This window comes from Struthio camelus, chromosome 6, assembly GCF_040807025.1.
Source record: "Struthio camelus isolate bStrCam1 chromosome 6, bStrCam1.hap1, whole genome shotgun sequence".
NCBI lineage: Eukaryota > Metazoa > Chordata > Aves > Struthioniformes > Struthionidae > Struthio > Struthio camelus.
Window position 1 is genome coordinate 38,147,396 of NC_090947.1, and position 18,319 is coordinate 38,165,714.

General features: G+C 39.9%; 1 protein-coding gene across 2 annotated transcripts in view; it reads right to left on the reverse strand.

Annotated features, from left to right (window-relative positions):
• The window catches only part of NCKAP5 (NCK associated protein 5), a 416,795-nt gene that overhangs the window by 357,210 nt on the left and 41,266 nt on the right, over nt 1-18,319 (reverse strand). For both annotated transcript variants that reach the window (XM_068949189.1, XM_068949188.1), the window contains exon 2: nt 9,346-9,474. In XM_068949189.1, the coding sequence (XP_068805290.1) occupies nt 9,346-9,414 (69 nt within the window). In that variant the 5' untranslated portion in view covers nt 9,415-9,474. The remainder of the gene's footprint in view (nt 1-9,345; nt 9,475-18,319) is intronic.

Sequence of the window (18,319 nt, forward strand, 5' to 3'; positions counted from 1 at the left end):
ATCTCCTGCTTCTTTTAGAAGATCAAGAATATCATTTTCTTCATTTGCTCAGTCCATCTGCCAGCTCACTTGCAGGAACTAGTAAAATCATCTTTTCTGTTCTCTGTACTTCCTTTTCATTTTTCCTCCACTTTTGCATCAAGCTCTTCTCTGACAACAAGCAAGGCCAGATCAGCTACAGGAATTTCTCTCAGAGCTCTTATTTTAACCTTCGAGTCTCATCTTTGCAGCTGGAGGTTTATGTGCTGACGACAGGAGAGAGCAAAAGCCAGCAGTTTGTCAAGCATGCTCTCCGGGGATTTGTGTTCTCTCCCAGCTGTCACTGGGTCGCCATCTATATGTATCGATGTAACTTGTGATGTGCAGCAACAAATGGTAAATAATTCCTTTAGCTGAGCGCACTTTTGCCTTGGTTGGTGTCAGTGCTTTTGATCAATAAACCATCGAGGCGTCTTGCAGCAGGAATATTATTCCAACTGTTGCTCAGGCACCATACACTGTTCCACACACTGTTTACTTGTTTTCAAGGCAACATATGAGTTCTTTATTTTTATTCTTCTGCCCTCTTCAAGCAATGTCTTCTACAGTTCACTATGCGAGTACTACTCACTGTTTATCGACATCTCCAGTTCTTGAAAAGGCTAACTGGTTTCTACTGGTATAAACTAGCTTTAATCAGAGGAAGTAGGTTACTCCCTGTATCACTCCAAGCAAGGATTTCAGTTCTGCCGGGGAGGCTGGTGCCTAGTGGAACCATTCCTTCCCGTTAGGCCTGACACCTCCTCCGCCGACTCCCTCGAACTCGCATCCCCTGCGTCTCCCGAGTGATGGTGTTAGGTTTTGCCAGGCTGCTCCAGAGCCCAAGAACGCCATTCACAACAAATGACCGCCATCAAGACTTGCAGTGCTTTACTCACTTCTTTATCTCTCTTCTGCAAATGAAATCCAAAACAGATGTATCTACTGCTGCTACACAGAAGTGCCACCTTCCATCTCATTTGGTGATGCTGATTAGCCTACGTTATCTTTATCCAGGCTGATGCACACTCTGCTTCTGCTACCCTAGATGCATTGCTGTGCTTTTAAACTACGTCCTCAAGCACATGCAGATCACAGTGTTTCCCACGGTACTGCTTTGCTAGTATAACTAAAGCCTAAGGAGTCCTTTCCCACCAGTAGTTTCTCCTTTCTCCTCACCTCTCCCCGGCTTCTGCTGCGAATGGTTCCACTCAGATGGTTCTGTGTGTCTTCTAGTGTACCATACACTGGAGTTCTTCTTCTGATTTATGCTTTATTATAAAGGCAAATGCAGACAGGTGTGTGCTACTGGCAATGCATGTACAGATAGCTCAATTTTCAATTTTTGCAAAGGCCTAGTACACACCCAGTGCCTTTAAACACACCAGGCAAATTGCTGTTACTGTGTCCTGCTCTTAGATATTTCTTATGCTTTCTACTCACATTGGGATTTACTTTTTCTAACATGTTTCAAGCAAATTACAGGGCTGCGCCCTATGTAGACAGCTGAGAGCACTTTGGTTTATGCCTACCTTTAATGTTGCCTTTCCCCATTCTGTGGAGCAGATGTCCTTACTGTTAGATTTGCAGAATAGCACAGGCAACACTAGCATTGGCACAAGTATTGTTTTAGTATTATTCCAGTAATTTTGTTTACTTAACCTTTTGTCAATTCTATATTTTAGGTTTTTCCCTACGGATCTACAAATATTAACCTACTAAGCTAGCAACATTACGCGTACTTCCTTGCTGTTATCTTCCATACTTTGTGTTGTACACCAAAACAACACCGCTGTTGCCTTTCTTAAACTGTTCTCCTTGACATATTCTCCAGCTGCGTGCACTGCATGTTGTGGATGTTTTAGCTTGCCTCTGCAGCACACTGTGAAACCTGTCTGATCGAAGCTCACGTTCTGCATGCTTTCTCTAGTGCTACACTGGGCTTCTGCCGTGCATGATACGCCCTTGCTACATACTTTTCTTCTGATGTTGTATCCAAATGGAATCGAATAAAATTGTAAATTGTAAACTTACACACAAACACACACGCGCACACACACACGAAATATAAGCTCTGAGAGAAACAAACATATTTCCAGATTCATATCAAATTCGGCAGCAATTTTAGGTGGAAAAAATGGAAGCAGGGAGCAAATCCTAGAACATCAGCCAGCATTTGATTAGCCAGTATTTTTCATGACACCTTTCATTTAAAAATGCTAAAATACATTGATTGATCTACTTTTACAGTGATATGAGAGACTCTGTGACTGTCAGAGTCAACTAGCGAAACGTTAAGGCTATTCCCAACACTGGATTTAATTCCCACATAGGAAGAGGAGTCCCCCTCCCGGACTGCTGACACAGCACTCTTCAGAGCTTTGCTATAATGTCGCTTTCTCGGTGACACCTTTCATCTGAAGCTACCAAAGGAAGCTACAGGCACATGCTAATAAGAGACCGTTCCCAGCATACACTGCAGGTAACAGACTATTATAATCTCCGATTATTGATGAGAAAATTGAGTTAGAAATTTATTAAAGGTCACAGATTTTGGACTTAAACCCAAAACACCTGGCTCCTAGCCCTGTGCCTTATTCACTGATAAGACATCATTGATTCTCAGCAAAGGTCTCCAATTCAACTAAATGTTTTTTGCACATGACACTAATGCAACCCGAGGTAGGTTAGATGTAGGTATTACGCCCACCACCATGTAAAATTCATTATAATACACTGCTACCCTTATTATAACGGAGTGGTGTCATTAAAGCTAATGCTGGAGACTCCCAGCAGCGTGACCAGAATGAAAGAGGCAGGGCACAGTTCATGAGCCACCAAAGAAGCACTTCACTACAGCTTGCTTTTAAAAGTAAAAGCCTCATTTTAAATAAAACAAAAACTTTTACTTTGATAAATGCTGGCTGCCTCAAAAAGATACTCTGTTCTCAAATCTCCCCAGCTAAATGCCACCGCAGTTGTAAGGGCCAACCACGTGTGCAGTCAGGCTGGGAATTATCCACACAAATAAAGAGCACAGCTTGAAACACTGACTTTTTCCTGATCAAAGGGGGCTTGGACCAACTGGACAGTTTGGATCAGGCAAACGATAGGGCTTTCCTTATTTTCAAAGAGCACCGCAGTGAAGAGAGTAGCCAACGTGGCCCTGGTGGCAGTGATACGTTCTAACACCCTCCCCAACCCACACAAGTTACTTCAAAGCTTGGCTTTCGCTCTGTTTGAGGGGGGTTGTTTTGTTTTGTTTTGTTTTTCTTTTTATTGAAGAACTTCTTTAAGGCAAGCTTGAAATACAATCAAACCTTTCATTAGCTTTTTAAATAGCATTCCCGGTCCAGCCTGCCAGCCCCACATGCCAAATAATAAATGCTAACCGTTACCAAAGAAATCCTCTCACATCAAAAATGTCTGTATTATAGCAGTACTAAAGAACTAAGTGTTTTAATTTTATTAAAATCAATTTTTTAAAGAACATCAAGTGTTTTTTCTACATTTTCACATTCATTTTTTATTTTAGCCTAAAGTGAAAAAAGAACACAGAAAAATCCATTTCCACCTTGTTTTTACTTATAGCTTCATTTACTAGTCCCTTTTGACTACATATGCTGAAGTGAAGCATTTAACATGGAAATATTATTTATGAACATTTTAAAATCACAAAATAATCATACTATTTCACTTTGCCAGGCTGTTCCTTTTAACAAAACCTAAAAGATTTAAGCTATATCATGAGGTAAAATGTTCTTCAAAAAGTCCTGTTTCTTTTTTGCTAACCATGTATCACATCCTAGACAGAAAATAATCTTACACAGAGGTACGTGACATCTAGGCAATGTATCGCAAATAAATGCATTCCATCAACATTATCAATTTTGCACTTTATTTTAGCTCTAAACATAAGTACCTCAGCAATCACAGCAATGGCTTTGACCTCCATTTCCATACATTGACACAGCAACCAGAAGGACAGAAGGACAGAAGGACATCTTGTTCTCTGAGTGCTGTCTATCTTTTCATCTTATAACTAGCCCACATATAGGACAAAAGATCTTTACTGATGTCATAATACGTGATGTGACAGAGCTCTGTCATTTAGAAGTTAAAAAAGAATTAGAGCTCCTTACTCCTCCTACCTCAAATCAATTTGATTTTGAAAATTATAGTATTATGCTTGTAATTAATATGCAGAGAAAAACTTTATAAAATCAAAATAAAATAGCCATATGTTTAACCACAGATGAAACAATAAGGTATTATAAAATTATTTTAAAACTACAGAAAGTATATCCTTCGTGTATGGTCTGTTATAGTTTTTAAACATCAGGCAGAAATGACAGGGATATTACTTTCTCTAATTGATCCCATAGGACTACCTATAAGAATTGTTATGAACTTAATATTTCATAATTGTTTCACCTGAATATAAAGCTTTAAAATATCATTGTCACTGCAGAAGTGGCTGCCTTGTCTACAAATGAAAATGATGCTTTGGTGTGTAAAAATTCTCCAACCTGCTGCCAATATCGAAAACCTACAGAGCAATAATAGTCATTGGCTGTGCTAGAGGGTTTTGGAATAATAGCTCTGATCTTATAACTGAAAGCCCACAGGGATCTCATTCCATCAGGGCTAAGAGAAAGATTCCCCTTTGACTTGAATTATTGAGCTGAATCAATTCCTTTGTTGGATTATCTGACATTTCTTAAGAAAGGTAAGATTCTGAATCTTGTTAAAACACATGTCTTCAAACTATTAACTCCTAGTAAAGTATTGATTAAAATATCCATTAAACCAATAATCACTCATTAAAAAAAAACCTATGAAGTTCATTCTATTAACATGTTTGTGTACTTGTGTTAAAAAAAAAAAAAACCTTTAAAAAAGTTTATCTGCCCTCATTCTAAAGCTTATTTCCCAAGGCACATCAGCTGGTAAGGGGTAGAGCAGCATATGAAACCATACTGGACTCTTTCTCTTTATCTGAGGTATTCAAACACCAGTGACTGTGCCTGTGTTTTAAGGAACATTGTTTTGCATCTGTGTAATTTCTTACTGGCATGTTGTCTGAAGGATCTTGTTTCTGAAATTGGTCCACAGCACTTGCAGCCTGAAACTCACTGTTTAATGGGATAGGTCTGAATACAACAAATTCTGATGAAAATCATATTCATATTTTGAAGAGCCAGAGAGATATCCTAAGGAGTTCAAAGCCCTCTCTTGTTTTAGAAATATCTCTTTCCTCTTCTCCCTCTTCCCTCAAATTGCATCATAGCCTATACACTCAGAGTCCAAGAGATAAGGGAGGCAGAGGGAATTTTTTGGTTTTAAATATCACTAAGCAATACTTGTAGACTAACTCATGGAAAAAACATTCCACAGGAAGATTACAATCTGAAGCAGATGGGAAAAGTAGCATAGCCAGGCCGTGTTAGGAATGTTATTATAAACCCCTATTTGTATCTCATGGTCCAGAGGAAAAAAACTGAAATGTTTCCTTTAAACATACAGAAATCAGAATTCTTTCTAAGATACAATAATGCTGGAAGACTCCACCAAACAAGGAGAAGCTGTTGTTTTAAAGGAAATCAGAGCCAACTTTTCCAAGCAAAGTGTCCAGCCCTGAATGCCTAAGAGGTTAAATACAATGCCTGTGGGAAGAGTCAAGAGTAGAAAGGAAAGTGGAAAGTACGGACCTCAGCGGGCAGTGGATTGTGGTAAAATAGTATTCAGATGAGATCTGGCAACAGAGAGGGTACAAGGGAAATGAAGAGAGACATATGATAAGAAGGCAACAATTGAGAGGTTACTGACAGCGGCAAGCTAGAATAGGGATTTGGAGAAAATGAGAGGAACACCAAATACTCCGTTGTGCCTGGCTGAATCTCATGGAGTCACAGGACATCCAGTGTGATTTACTAACAGACAGCTGAAAGCGCTCGACTCTCAGCACGTCTCTCCCAGTTTGTTAGGAAATAATAGCTGGCAGTTAACAACGAATAGTGCTCGTATGTTGCTAATTAAATTTGTGGATGATTGATACTCTTGTAATCAAGTTACAAAATTCTATTCAACATAAAGTTTCAATAGACACTGAACTGTAATATATCACTACTGAAAATGCATGTATGCGCTGAGAAACTACACAGGCAACAATAACCTGTAAATGCCACGCATAGTAGAAACCATTGTAAGAAACTGGACGTGTCAGCCTGATCGTATGATGAGTTTTTTGCAAACTTACCGCAAAAGAGTATCCTTTTCAGCTTTCCCTTACATGTATTTCCTTCAACACCTCAGCAGCAAAAGGGGCTAATCAGAGACAGATCTGCAGTGGGCATAAACTGGCATAAATTCATTGGCCTCAACTAGAGCCGGAAGACTCTGCTCTTTACCTGGGCATAGTCTCTGGGTATTAAGTCCTTAGGAGCATTTTAATACACAAACAGCATTGACTATTACAAAAAGCACTTTTGGTTGTGTTACACAATACTCCCTATGACATTGGCAAATCGCTTTCTCTCCTCCCCCTTTACTGCTGGGAAAGCCTAAGAATTAAGCATGGTGCACTGCTCTGGCTATCAAGTAGGCCCAAGCCAGCAGCAGATGTGGCTGGAACGTAGGAACACCTAGTTCCTTGTTCCCAGCCACCACAGCAGACCAACTTGCCACCCCAGGGAAAAAGAACATTTGTAGCTGAATTCATTAAGTAAAGGCTGAGTCTAGTCCATTACCTAAATGAAACATTTAGGGAAAAACAGTACTGTTCTCCATACTAAGCAACATCGTTGTGCAAAGTTCACAATTGCTAGCATTTCCCTAAGCTTTCAGTACCCGGTTTCCAGGCGTGTTTTTCTTTTCACCGTATCAATATTGATAGTTGGTGGCTGGCTTGTTCGGAAGCCAGCAGTGCATTTTAACTACAGGGTTTATGCCGGAGCCTGTTTCACTGGGGTTGCACACCTCAAGCTAACAACGAGCTCGGCCCTGTGGATAAACACATTTCTGAACATACAATACCTGAGCGATTTGGTTTGGCTCAGAGCACATTAGATAAAACTGTGAGTTCACAGTAAGGTTGCCTTCTCTGCCCACAAGCTACAAGACAATGGGAATAGTTTTAACAGTATCTAGAGCGCCCCGTGGCCTGCTGAACCGGTGCAAGCGGACAAGATAGATAGTGTTGCAGGCTCACCAAACTACCTCTCTATCAATGCACTGAGCTATAAGGTCTGAAAAGGAGGGTGCTTAGACTGCTCCTCGTTAGGGTCTTGAAGACCAGCTCCAAGCCTGGGAGAAGACTGGTGTCTCACTGGTTTTACTTTTCAAAATAAAGGGATATAATTCATCATAAGAAACAGCTCCATTTCAAAGCTACAGAAAATGAAAGGCCCTTATTTAAATGTCCTCTGCATATTTCCTCGTCGGGCAGCTGGCACTACCTGGTGGCTCAGGCCTGAGAGAGGAAAGCAAGGATCTCCGTGCCCTGCAGAGCAGTGCAATCAGGCAGGGCAGGGCAGGGCAGGAACGCACCACCGACCCTGCGAGCGAGCGCGGCACACCAAAGAAAGGCATCAGCAAACAGACAGAAATCCGCTCAGCCCTATTCTGTGTTTTTATGACGTTTGTGGGCTTTCTGCCTTGAAAAGAAAAAAAAAAGTATAGCGTAAGGTGGAGGAAATTAGAGTTGTAATAGTGTGTGAAATTCAGGGCAGACTAACTGTGCTAAACATGCCTGAGACAAACGGGCACCACAAATTAAGGTAACAGATTACAGCTTGGGGATACAGAAGTCGGACCAAAGACAGACAGCTGAGACAAGAGAGTTTCTATTTTCTAGGAGGTCTCTGTAGTCTTTTTGGTATGTTTTTTCTATAGTGGAGAAGATCTCCAAGACTAGCAAGCTGCAGTGGCAAGTGGGGCAGGAGCTGTCGGCTGGAGCGGGTTGTGGGCAGCTCATGCAATGGGGCTGGGGCTGGGGCTGGGGCAGGGCCAGGCATGGACGTGGCGTAGGTGGGTCTGACAGTCCTTTACTGCGTGTTAGGAGATGTTACAGGAGATGAGAAGCTTCTCAAGAAATCAGAGTTGGGGACTTCAAACGACTATCGTTACAGTCTGGGAAAGGAACCTAGTTACTGACCGTTGTCCTGTTACCTTTCTGCTATCCTCTTCTCCGTTTAATAAAGTACTGTTTTGTGACTCGATTGACTCATTATTTGAGAGTGATGAAGTATAGTTCATTGAACAAAGTCTAATTCAATACTTTGGCTTTTGCGTGAGGCGCCAAACTGGTGTTTATTAGCGACCGCTAAAAACTGAGCTCTGCCCCCTGCCCTTGCAGCTGCCATTGTCAAATCCACCTACTCCCAGCATTTCCAAGCACCAGTTTCAGCAGTATGAGCATTAAAAAAATAAAAATAAAAATAAAAATAAAAATAAAAATAAAAATAAAAATAAAAATAAAAATAAAAATAAAAATAAAAATAAAAATAAAAATAAAATAAAATGGCAGGTCTAATACCAAAACCCAGGAACAAACTTCTTCCTCACAAGACAACCTCTATGAAAGACAAAGAAATGGAAATGAAATGGGTTTCACTAGCTCTCCCAGCTTTACTTGTTTCAGTATTTGTTCCATTAATAGTCCTACCAGCAGGCTGAGTACTTGACATTGTTCTATTTATCATTGTACACAACTGTTCAGTATCTGTGAGCATTTTCCAATCATGTATCCACAGTACAGCTATAAAAATTCCTTGTTATTCTCAGCCATCATTTGAAAACATTAACTAAAAATAAATCTAGAATATAAATCAAATAAATTCGAATCCTATACACACAAAATCCAATTATTTTACAGCATATGCCATTTATATTTCTCTTTGAAATGATATTACAGTAGTTTATACATTCACCACAGTGGATCAACAAATTTTCCCCAATATCCTCAATAGTAAAACCAGCATTTCTGATTAGATGACCCCAGCTACCCACAGCTCTCACGCAATACAGAGTGATCCTGCACAGGCTTAGGTAAGATTTTAATTACAAATTTGGTACTTCTGTCTGGACTCTCTCCTTGTGTAAATCCACTGAATCCAGCAACATGCTTCTATATGACGACATGTTTCTATTTAAGACGCGCTAAAATTCCTCCAGCACTCTTTGGGGAATCTTAAAAATCACAAAAGGCTGTGATACTGTGATGACTAGATAAACGCTTTTAAAATGTACATCATTATGAGTACTACTTCTTTACAATTATACTTTCATGACAGACGATATAGTCAGTAAATTAATATTTATCCTTACCACAAGACTGCTGTCCAGAGAAAGTCTTTTCCCAAATTCCCTTTTCTGTAGCTGTCTTTTTCTCTCCATAGCTGAGGTTATTTGTTTTCCTTGTGATCTACTAGAAACGTCAGGCTGTTTCCAGCATCACTGAAAGAAAAAAAAATTAAATGCACATTTCAATATCCTACTTAACAGTTTCTGTCTTTCATCATTAACTTTGTAAAAACCCAGCAGTTAATGACTTTGCATCTACGGTAGGCTGTGTTCCAGGAACAAGTTTTCTGTGCCAAAAAAGCTAAACTGTCCAGACAGAAATATGACCAATATGTTTGGGTCACTTTCTCAAAAGGAAAAAAAGAAATCTACTACTACTGTCCTGGTTGTCTTTAGCATTACACCCCATGTTTTCACAGTCTTTTTTTAACAGGGCTGGGAAAGAGGTTTGCAGATCCAATGAACTCGGGGAGGGGAAGGCAGGAGGGAACCCGTTCCTTTCGTGTTAATTGCACTCCTCAGTAAGCCATGCTTGTTGGCACATCTGGGCTGCTACTATGATGTACAAACTTTGGACCTAATCCTGAAAAGTTCTACAAGCTTTCAACTCCCATTATCCTTAATGAGAGACGAACGCCCCGAGCACTTTTCTTGCATTTTTAAGGTCAAAGATTCTGCTGCGATAACCAGACAGTCATACTGCCTGAACGGAACGGCTGGGGAACTTTAGCTAGTAAGTCTATAATGGAAGGAATTCATCTTTCCAGTTTTGTAGGATTTGGTTATTCCTGGATGATACTTTCTAGTAAAATCAGGTCATAATTTACAGGTAACAGCTACCAGCTCTATCTTTTCCTAAACGTTCCTGATGATACACATATTTGAAAGTTTTACCTTGCATTTTAAGAATGTAACATGAATGCATGATTCAGGAACACGGGCAAAGTCACTGAAGTTATTCAGCATTTACGATGCAGTAACAGAAATCAGAACCTAGCCTAAATTAAGCAGGCAGATATGCCCATGAATGTAGAACCTAATACAGGAATTTTCTCCTGTAGCTCATAGCGACTGAATTTGTTGTGTCGGGGGGCAACATCCTATAGCTCCTTATCTGGGTTAACTCTCACTAAGGACAACGAACTTTCACTGCAAAAGAACTGCAAGAATTTCTCCACAATTTTTGGTCAAGATCGGTTTGAGAAGCCTTTTTAAAAACACAATTCTAGTAAGGCTGTGATATTCATATAGTGCTACTCAATCTAGAGTAATGAATGCATTTGACTAAAAAATAAGACTAAGCAAAAGGCAAACCTCTCTAAATGTTTCTGATCCCTTTTGCTCACTGTGAGCCCTGTCACTTGCAAACAGTCAGGTGACTACACAGTTCATGAATAGGCTGTAGGGTAATACAGCTGGCATTTCAAAAAAAAACCACTTGTATATGCCCTCCAGATGTGCTCACGTGCCTGTGGACAGACTTGACTCGTCGTGCACCTGTGAACGAGCCCATCTGTTGTTGTGGCAGTTTCAAGCAGATAAGACTACCCCATTCTTTCCCAAAATTGCCCCAAAACGGTCTGCCACAGGGACACAGAGGAGCCTGAGCACAGTGCGAGCAGGGTGCGCCAGGCTGAGCCTCCAAAGCCAGCTGGAATTCAAGGTGCTCCCAGAGGCAGGCACTGTGGTATAATGACGCGGACATTGCAACGGGGATTGTTCTAGTAAAACCTACCCCATGGGGAAATCGTAATTGGTCCAGCTACCAAGCTGTCCAGTGTTAAAGCCAGTGGTCTATTAAACAGCACCTGGTCTCTCTTTCTTACCCTCATTTTGCACTCCTGGTTTACACTTATGGAGAACTAGAATTCAGCCTGTTTTCTCCAAAATGCAAATAAACTAGCCTCTACACACATTAATCTAAACAACACATACAATGAGAATATGTACACACATTGGTAGGAAACTCTCAGTTATTCCACTGTGATCATTCTTTTCTTGTTTTTTTGTTTTTTTTTTTTTTTTTGCAGGGTTACCTCAAAGCCCTTGCTTGCTTTCTGCAGGACTGATCCTAAAGCTACAAGCATTATTTAACTCGGATAATGAGGAAGCATAATGGTGTGCTATCACATAACTACCGTTGTTTCCTGATTAGCTATCATGTCTCAGAAGAAATACCACAACAGATTTTAACAAACACAAAGGCAATTTATTACACTGTTCTTGTGAGGAAGCCAAAAATTAGCAAGAGGAAGAATTTATGTAATCTTTACACCGTTCTTCTACGCATTCGTCATGGCTGGAGAGCATGACTTCCACAAAGGGAACTGCTGTGGCTCACTAAGTGCAGAACCACTTCAGAGCCAGCTAGTGAGAGCTACAGTCGGAGGAATTATCCCAGCAGAAGGTCAAGCATTTAACGTGAGTAAATGCCTGAAATCTCTGCAGATATTTGGCAGAACAACCTCAAATCCTAGTTTTACTTAAGAGAAAGGATTATTATTCCTATAGTTTATATGCTGTGCTGCATTGGGCACATCAAGGAGCAGATTTACCATATCCCTTATAGCCTTACTTCATACACCACTCAGGGGCTGTCGAAGGATCTCTCCCCAAAGAGTTAACCGCATCAGGCTCCACCCAGTTGCAGTTTTGAATCAAAGGTATTTATCAAAGAAGATGGTACAACAACACACCACATGCATCAGCATGTACTGGTGCCTCACAATATCCAACTCAGAGGTCTTTAAAGAAAACTGGTCACCACAGTGAAGTAGTACTTAACAAATAAATACAGAAAAAAATTCCATCTTGGATGGTCGTTTTTGTGCAGCACACTTCTTGTACCAGAGAAAAATGAGCCTCTTAGGTAAATCCCTTGTCCTCTGAGAAATCTAGACCAACCAAGAGACTGAAAATAATTCAAAATACAGATAGATCAGCACAGGAGAATGGCTGTCCAGGAGGAACAGTCTTGAAACATAAAAGCCCTGAGAATCAGTTTGCTCAACCATCAGAAATACTATTTTTGTATTACCAAGAGAACAGGATAGAAATGTATCAGCTTCCTTTGACCAGTGTACTTGTTGATCTCTCTCAGAGGATGTCTTTACAGCAGAGACCCCCTGTGATCAGCGTTCAGATCCTGACTGTTCCATTTAGCTTGGCCAACTTGTGAACAACTGTGTTGCAAAGTCATTCCTGATTTCTGGCATTTCACAGATACTGCACTTACATACGCATGCTGCTGAACCTTTAGGGGTACATCTTATGGTCCTTTGTGCTGCAGTAGACTTTCCCAGGGTAGGTCTCTTTTCTAAAGAACTATAGAGATCGCTTGTGCTGAGCCTAAAGGAGAAGGCACTGAAGGTAGAAGCACTGAGTATTTAAATCTGTGCCATGAAGTATGCGGGTGACCAGCCTAAAAGAAAGTAGGTCCCAGATGTCTGCCTACGGTCTTATTAGTTTTGCATTGAATTCAGGGCAGAAGGGGTTTGTATGTACTTGGAAGAAAGTCTCAGGGGAAGACCTAAGTGGGATCTTGCTTCTGTATGGTACTCCCTCACTGTTCATGAAGCCAACAAGCCTGAGGCATCAGCCTGATCTTAACATACAGTAATTTTAGTACTCAGGACAAGAACGTTCATTACTTCAGGAGATGGCTCTAAAACTATGCCCTGGAGAAATGGTGTGATTAACACAGGAAAGCACCGTCTATAATCTATGAAAGATGTTTCTTGGATTATAGTACCTTCTTCATTTATAGTAGTAACAAAGTATGATTGAAGTATATTGCTTTAGCAGATAAAAAGTATAACATCATACTCCTCAGATAAGCATCCAAGATATTTTCAGACAGTTTGAAACTGTGCAGTTACATTTCAACAGAGCTATGCCAGCATATGCCAGCTGGGGACTAGCACATAGTAAATCTTTTTGTAACTGGAAATGGGCTGTATTTATTTTTGTCTCTTTCAAATGAGTATAGATTTAGCAGTTATGACAGGTGACAAAAATGACAGCTCTGGAAGACAATGTCCTTTGATTTATATTCAGAATAGATATAATGTAGTTGGAGAACAGGCCTCCCAACCCTCTGCTTAACATATCTTAACACTGACAGACAGCAAAATACCTGCAGGGCAGTAACACATGCTCTCTCAATAGTCCATTTGTCTTTTTGAGGTGTGAACAAGAGGATAGGGTTTGTGATGGGGACATCAAACTTGTAGGTACTGGAATGAGGCCAAAGTTACACAGTGATGATGTTTAAACACCTTTTTCTACTTGGACAATTCTACAGGTTTGACAGCCATACCTTATAACTGAAGCAGAATAACCAGACCAGTATAATCCCTGGGAAATGAAAGGAAAATGAAAATAGTACCACTACCACTGGTCAGCAAACACCTACAAGGAAGTAAAAATTTTCATCCATGCAAATGTTAGTTAGAATGAACAGGTGATCTGAAGGTGGAAGATTTCATTTCTCACCACTGATCTCTGGAGTGATTCAGTTAATCTTGAGAACCTAATTTAAAATATGCCTCCCTCCTTACCATGCAGTTGAGTTCGTCGTTACAGAGCTGCGTTTGTTACGACAACTCTGATACCAGCACCAATGTGTGTATGCTTGTTTTTGTTGTGGTCTTAGCAGGAAAAGGAGTAGAAAAAGCTTTAAGTACAGCAGGAATTGTCTGGGCCTTCTCAGAACTGGAAGAAAAATGTTCCAGAATTATGGAGCTGATATTTATTCAATGTATCAAAGACTGTTCAATTCTACAAAATCACTACCTTTATCCTCCCCGGGCTAGGCCAGTCAAAAAACCTAGGTTTGTACTACGTTTTCTGAGTATTTCTCATCTTTTCAAATAGCATAGTGTTAAAGTCATCAGACGGTACCAGCAGAAAACCCCACCTTTGTAAAGGATGAGAAAATTCTGCCTCGTGATTAAAACTGAGCCATGAAAATGGTTTCATTACCACACCCTTATCTCTCCCTCCCATGGTATTCAGCCTGGTCATGACTTTCAGTGATGAAATGAAAAAATAGTTACAAATTCTCTTATGAGCTGATGTTTCAAACTTCAGCACCTGGGAAATAGAACACTACAGCAAGATCTGCATTTATGCAACGTGAAACTTAACTAAACGTTTTTTGGTTCACCCACAGCGTATTTCATAGCAATGCCGTCAGCACAGCCTGTCTGGCTAATGCTCAATACACCCAGGTATTTGCTTAGACTGGTCAGCAGTTTGTTAGCACTAATGTATGCACTGTACATTCACACCCACTGGATTAGGTTGCTATTTAGATAAGCAAGCTGCATTTTTGCCGAGAAGGAAGGAGAATGTGCCATGTGCTAGCATTAATGAGTTAATTAAATTAGAAAAATTCCAATGCAAGAACCGAAAATGCTTAGATGAGTGGAATACTATGGGAACTACAAGGCAGCAAACAGCACTACTGTACCCTCCTGCCTACATCTCCAGATATCCTGCCTGGCTTTGGAAAGTTATATTAAAAGAAAATATTTCAAGTCAGTCAGAAACTATTCAGATAGAAAAGGACTCATTACTAGTCCTGCATTTTAGTCTTCCAGTGAGATAATTCTTTTTGATGCACCCAGACCTTTTTACAACCTCTAAAACCCTTCCAAAGGATACAGCAACTGCAATGGTAGCATACAGACCCAAGCATTTCCTGCAAGCTACTCTGTGATCCAAAACACTCCCTAATCCAGGGCTCTTCTAACTCTGGTTGCAAGTTGTCCCCTAGTCATCCATAACACAAAGATAAAGCAACTCCAGGGAAGCAGGAGAAGGGTGGGAGCGAGACAAGGAACCATCCCATCTTTGTACAACGCTGATGCATGGCAGTCTACAAGGAAAACTGAAGGTGGACAAATCTGAGGGTCAAACAACGTGGGTCTCTCGCGTCCTTTCCCTCGTCCCTTGACAGGGAAGCAATAGAGCACGCAGGATGGTCTAACAACATTTTTGACCGGTGATCTCGTTCCAGCAAGGAACAAACTCTTAGTTTAACATGCTGGAAACACAGGAATTAAAATTAACCGTATCAGCTGCTGAATTATGCCCTGTATAAACCACAGTTTTCCGTATACCTTTATGCTTTCTTCATGCAAGACAATCTTCCATTTATTCTCCCAACAAAACAACCAATAAACCCTTCTCTGCTATCGCTCCTAGGATTTAAATAAATTAAGATTAAGGGATTAAATTTAGCAAATCTATCAGCATGTTCAAAATAATATAAATCAGAAAATAAAGAATAGGGTACTAAAGATGTTATTGCTGTGACAGCTGTCAGATGAAATGCATGGAAGCAGTTCAAAGATTTATATCTTGGTATCTCACCAGGTTAATTAAACGGATGCATGCATTCACTTAAGAGGATAAGGTGGGTTGCAGTGACATAAAATGAGAGGGCACAAGATTATGTTCTTTCAGCAGCAAAAGAAAGGGTTGAACTGATATCACTTCCATATTCTATAATAAGCATGATTCATCTGATGCCATTTTCAGCTCTCATTTTCTTTCCGGCAAAAAGAAAAAAGACGACTATGAACATCTCTAGACTAACATAATCAAAGCTTTAACCTTTTCAGTTTCTTGTATTTTGATTAGCTGTCCATTTTTATCATGGAGTTCCAAGGGCCATGCTGCAGGGAGAAAAAGAATAGCCAGTAAATTACACCAAAGAATGCTGAAAAGGTCAAAAGATTACCCTTCCCTGCTTGCTTGCAAGGAATATATAAAGCATTCACATCATACAATAAAATTATTGAGACAAAAATGAGGAAAGATAAGCAGACAGAAAGCATGAATCTGTTGTCAAGACAGCAAATGGTAAGCAAAAAAAAAGGATATATTACAGTGTTATCATCAATAAAAGGCCGATTATGACACTGATGTTTGTGTACCCTTACTTCCACTTCCTGCACTGAAATCAAACCCTTGTGAATGCAGTGTCTAAGAAAGGGATATTTAAGCAAGATAGATTGAAGCTTTTCAGGCTGAGGAGAACAGTAGACCTAAAGCTCCCATTTCTTGGGTGAGTGTTCTAATCACTCATTATTATATACTATTTTTTACTCTATACTATTATAAATTATATGATACAGATTATTATAAGATAAAGATGGATTCCCTCAACCGTTTAGCCTCTCCCAGCAATGTCTTGCAATTTAGACTGCTAATCCTCAGAAGGCATGCTCTGAACCCAGCTACAGCAGCAGATACCTCTGGGGACTTCAACACAGACTTGTCGCACTTGTGAACCACAAATGAGTGGTTGAGGTGTTAGGAATAGGCAGTTCCAGACATCTGGAGAAACAGAGCTCCAGGATCTGAGGAACTTTGACTTGTGATCATTCAGACACCTAAAGGGTTACATGGCAATTTTGAGGTTCAAAATCAAATGTCCCATAAGACGCCCTCAGGCATTTTGTGGTTTAAGGCTAGTAAGATATGAAATGCTAGATGCAACTTTTCTAACTTAGTACATCATTATTAGATCTAGCTTTATCTCATGGCAAAATATTGATTTTATCAAAATGTTAATGTTTTATCAAATGTTAACGTTTTATCAAAATGTTAAAAACTAAAGGGAAGGTCTTAGTACACAATATTTTAATGTCAGTACATAATGGGACAGCATGGGGAAAATTGCCTTGCAACTCAGTATTTGAATTATACTTGTTTAAAAGAGTTTCAACACAACGTTTCAAATTGATTTATCAAATTTCCTGGATATATAAATAGACACTTTCCCGTGATTACAATGTTTTTAAACAAATCCATTTCTAACACAAATGAACTACCGAAGAACCTCCTGGACAAAACACTCAGAAAAATTTTGGTGAAAAAATATTTTCTTGTCACAATTTGTCTAATGCAATCAGTGACATGGACTGAAGAGATCAACATTGACTATACAGTCCATATTCCAGTCACATTCTTATTCTCCATCATGGAGAATCCTAAATCTAGTCTACATCATGGCTGGCTGGCAGCTAAGAGCCAAACGGGAATCTCATTAGGTTTCAAACGTTCACTTCCAAAATCTTCACCAAAGGAAGTGGCATCTGGTTTAGGAAGCCAATGAAGAAAATGTACCAAGTTCACAGGTGTTCACAGAATATTTGGCAAGGTTCAGATAAATGCCTTCAATTAAATCCAAAGTCTGAATTGTTTTAACATACAACTAAGTGGAAGGAATTCCTACATATCGAGTTTGACTTACTATTTCCTCCACATTTTTCTTTCACCGGTGCTCAAGAAAGTCCACAGTCTAACAGTTTCAAACTGACATTTAAGAGCTGTACCAGAGTGTCTACCGTAAGCAAACTTTGGTGGACTACCAGCTCAATTTTTGAAACTAGACCTCGTAAACTAGAACTAGGTGCTTGTGAAATGAGCCCAAAGAACCCTTCTTCTCTGAGAGATGCATTTCAGTCAGCATCCTTTCTGCCTATCCATGTGCTCTACTTTTAGGGGTCCCTCTACTTCCAGAGGGACCTCTAAAAGTCACTAATTCTTTGTGTACGTTCAGCCCTTTCCAAGAGTGTTGCTAAAAAAGATGGCTCAGGGATTTGAATACAAGCCCATTAGACAGACTAAAGAACGAACATTATTTAGGAGCTTTTTCTCACTATCACCTCTCTCATTTCTCATACCCTCATTTTGCACTCCATGCATACTTTGCTATAAGCACTGTCCAACAGTAAATATTGGAGAATGAAAGCAGTGTTGTCGTATGAAGTGTCCCAAATGAATGCTACTTGGTTTGGTTCTCCCCAGCAGCAGAGCTGAAGGGAATGAAAGACCATTTACTTACTGACGAACTCCAACTCATGAACATGGGGAATAATTATAATCATCTTAACTTAGTGACAATGTTTGGACCTCTGATTTCACTCTACAGAGCACTAGACTACACTGTAAAACGTTCACGTGGCTTAAAGGAAAACTCTCA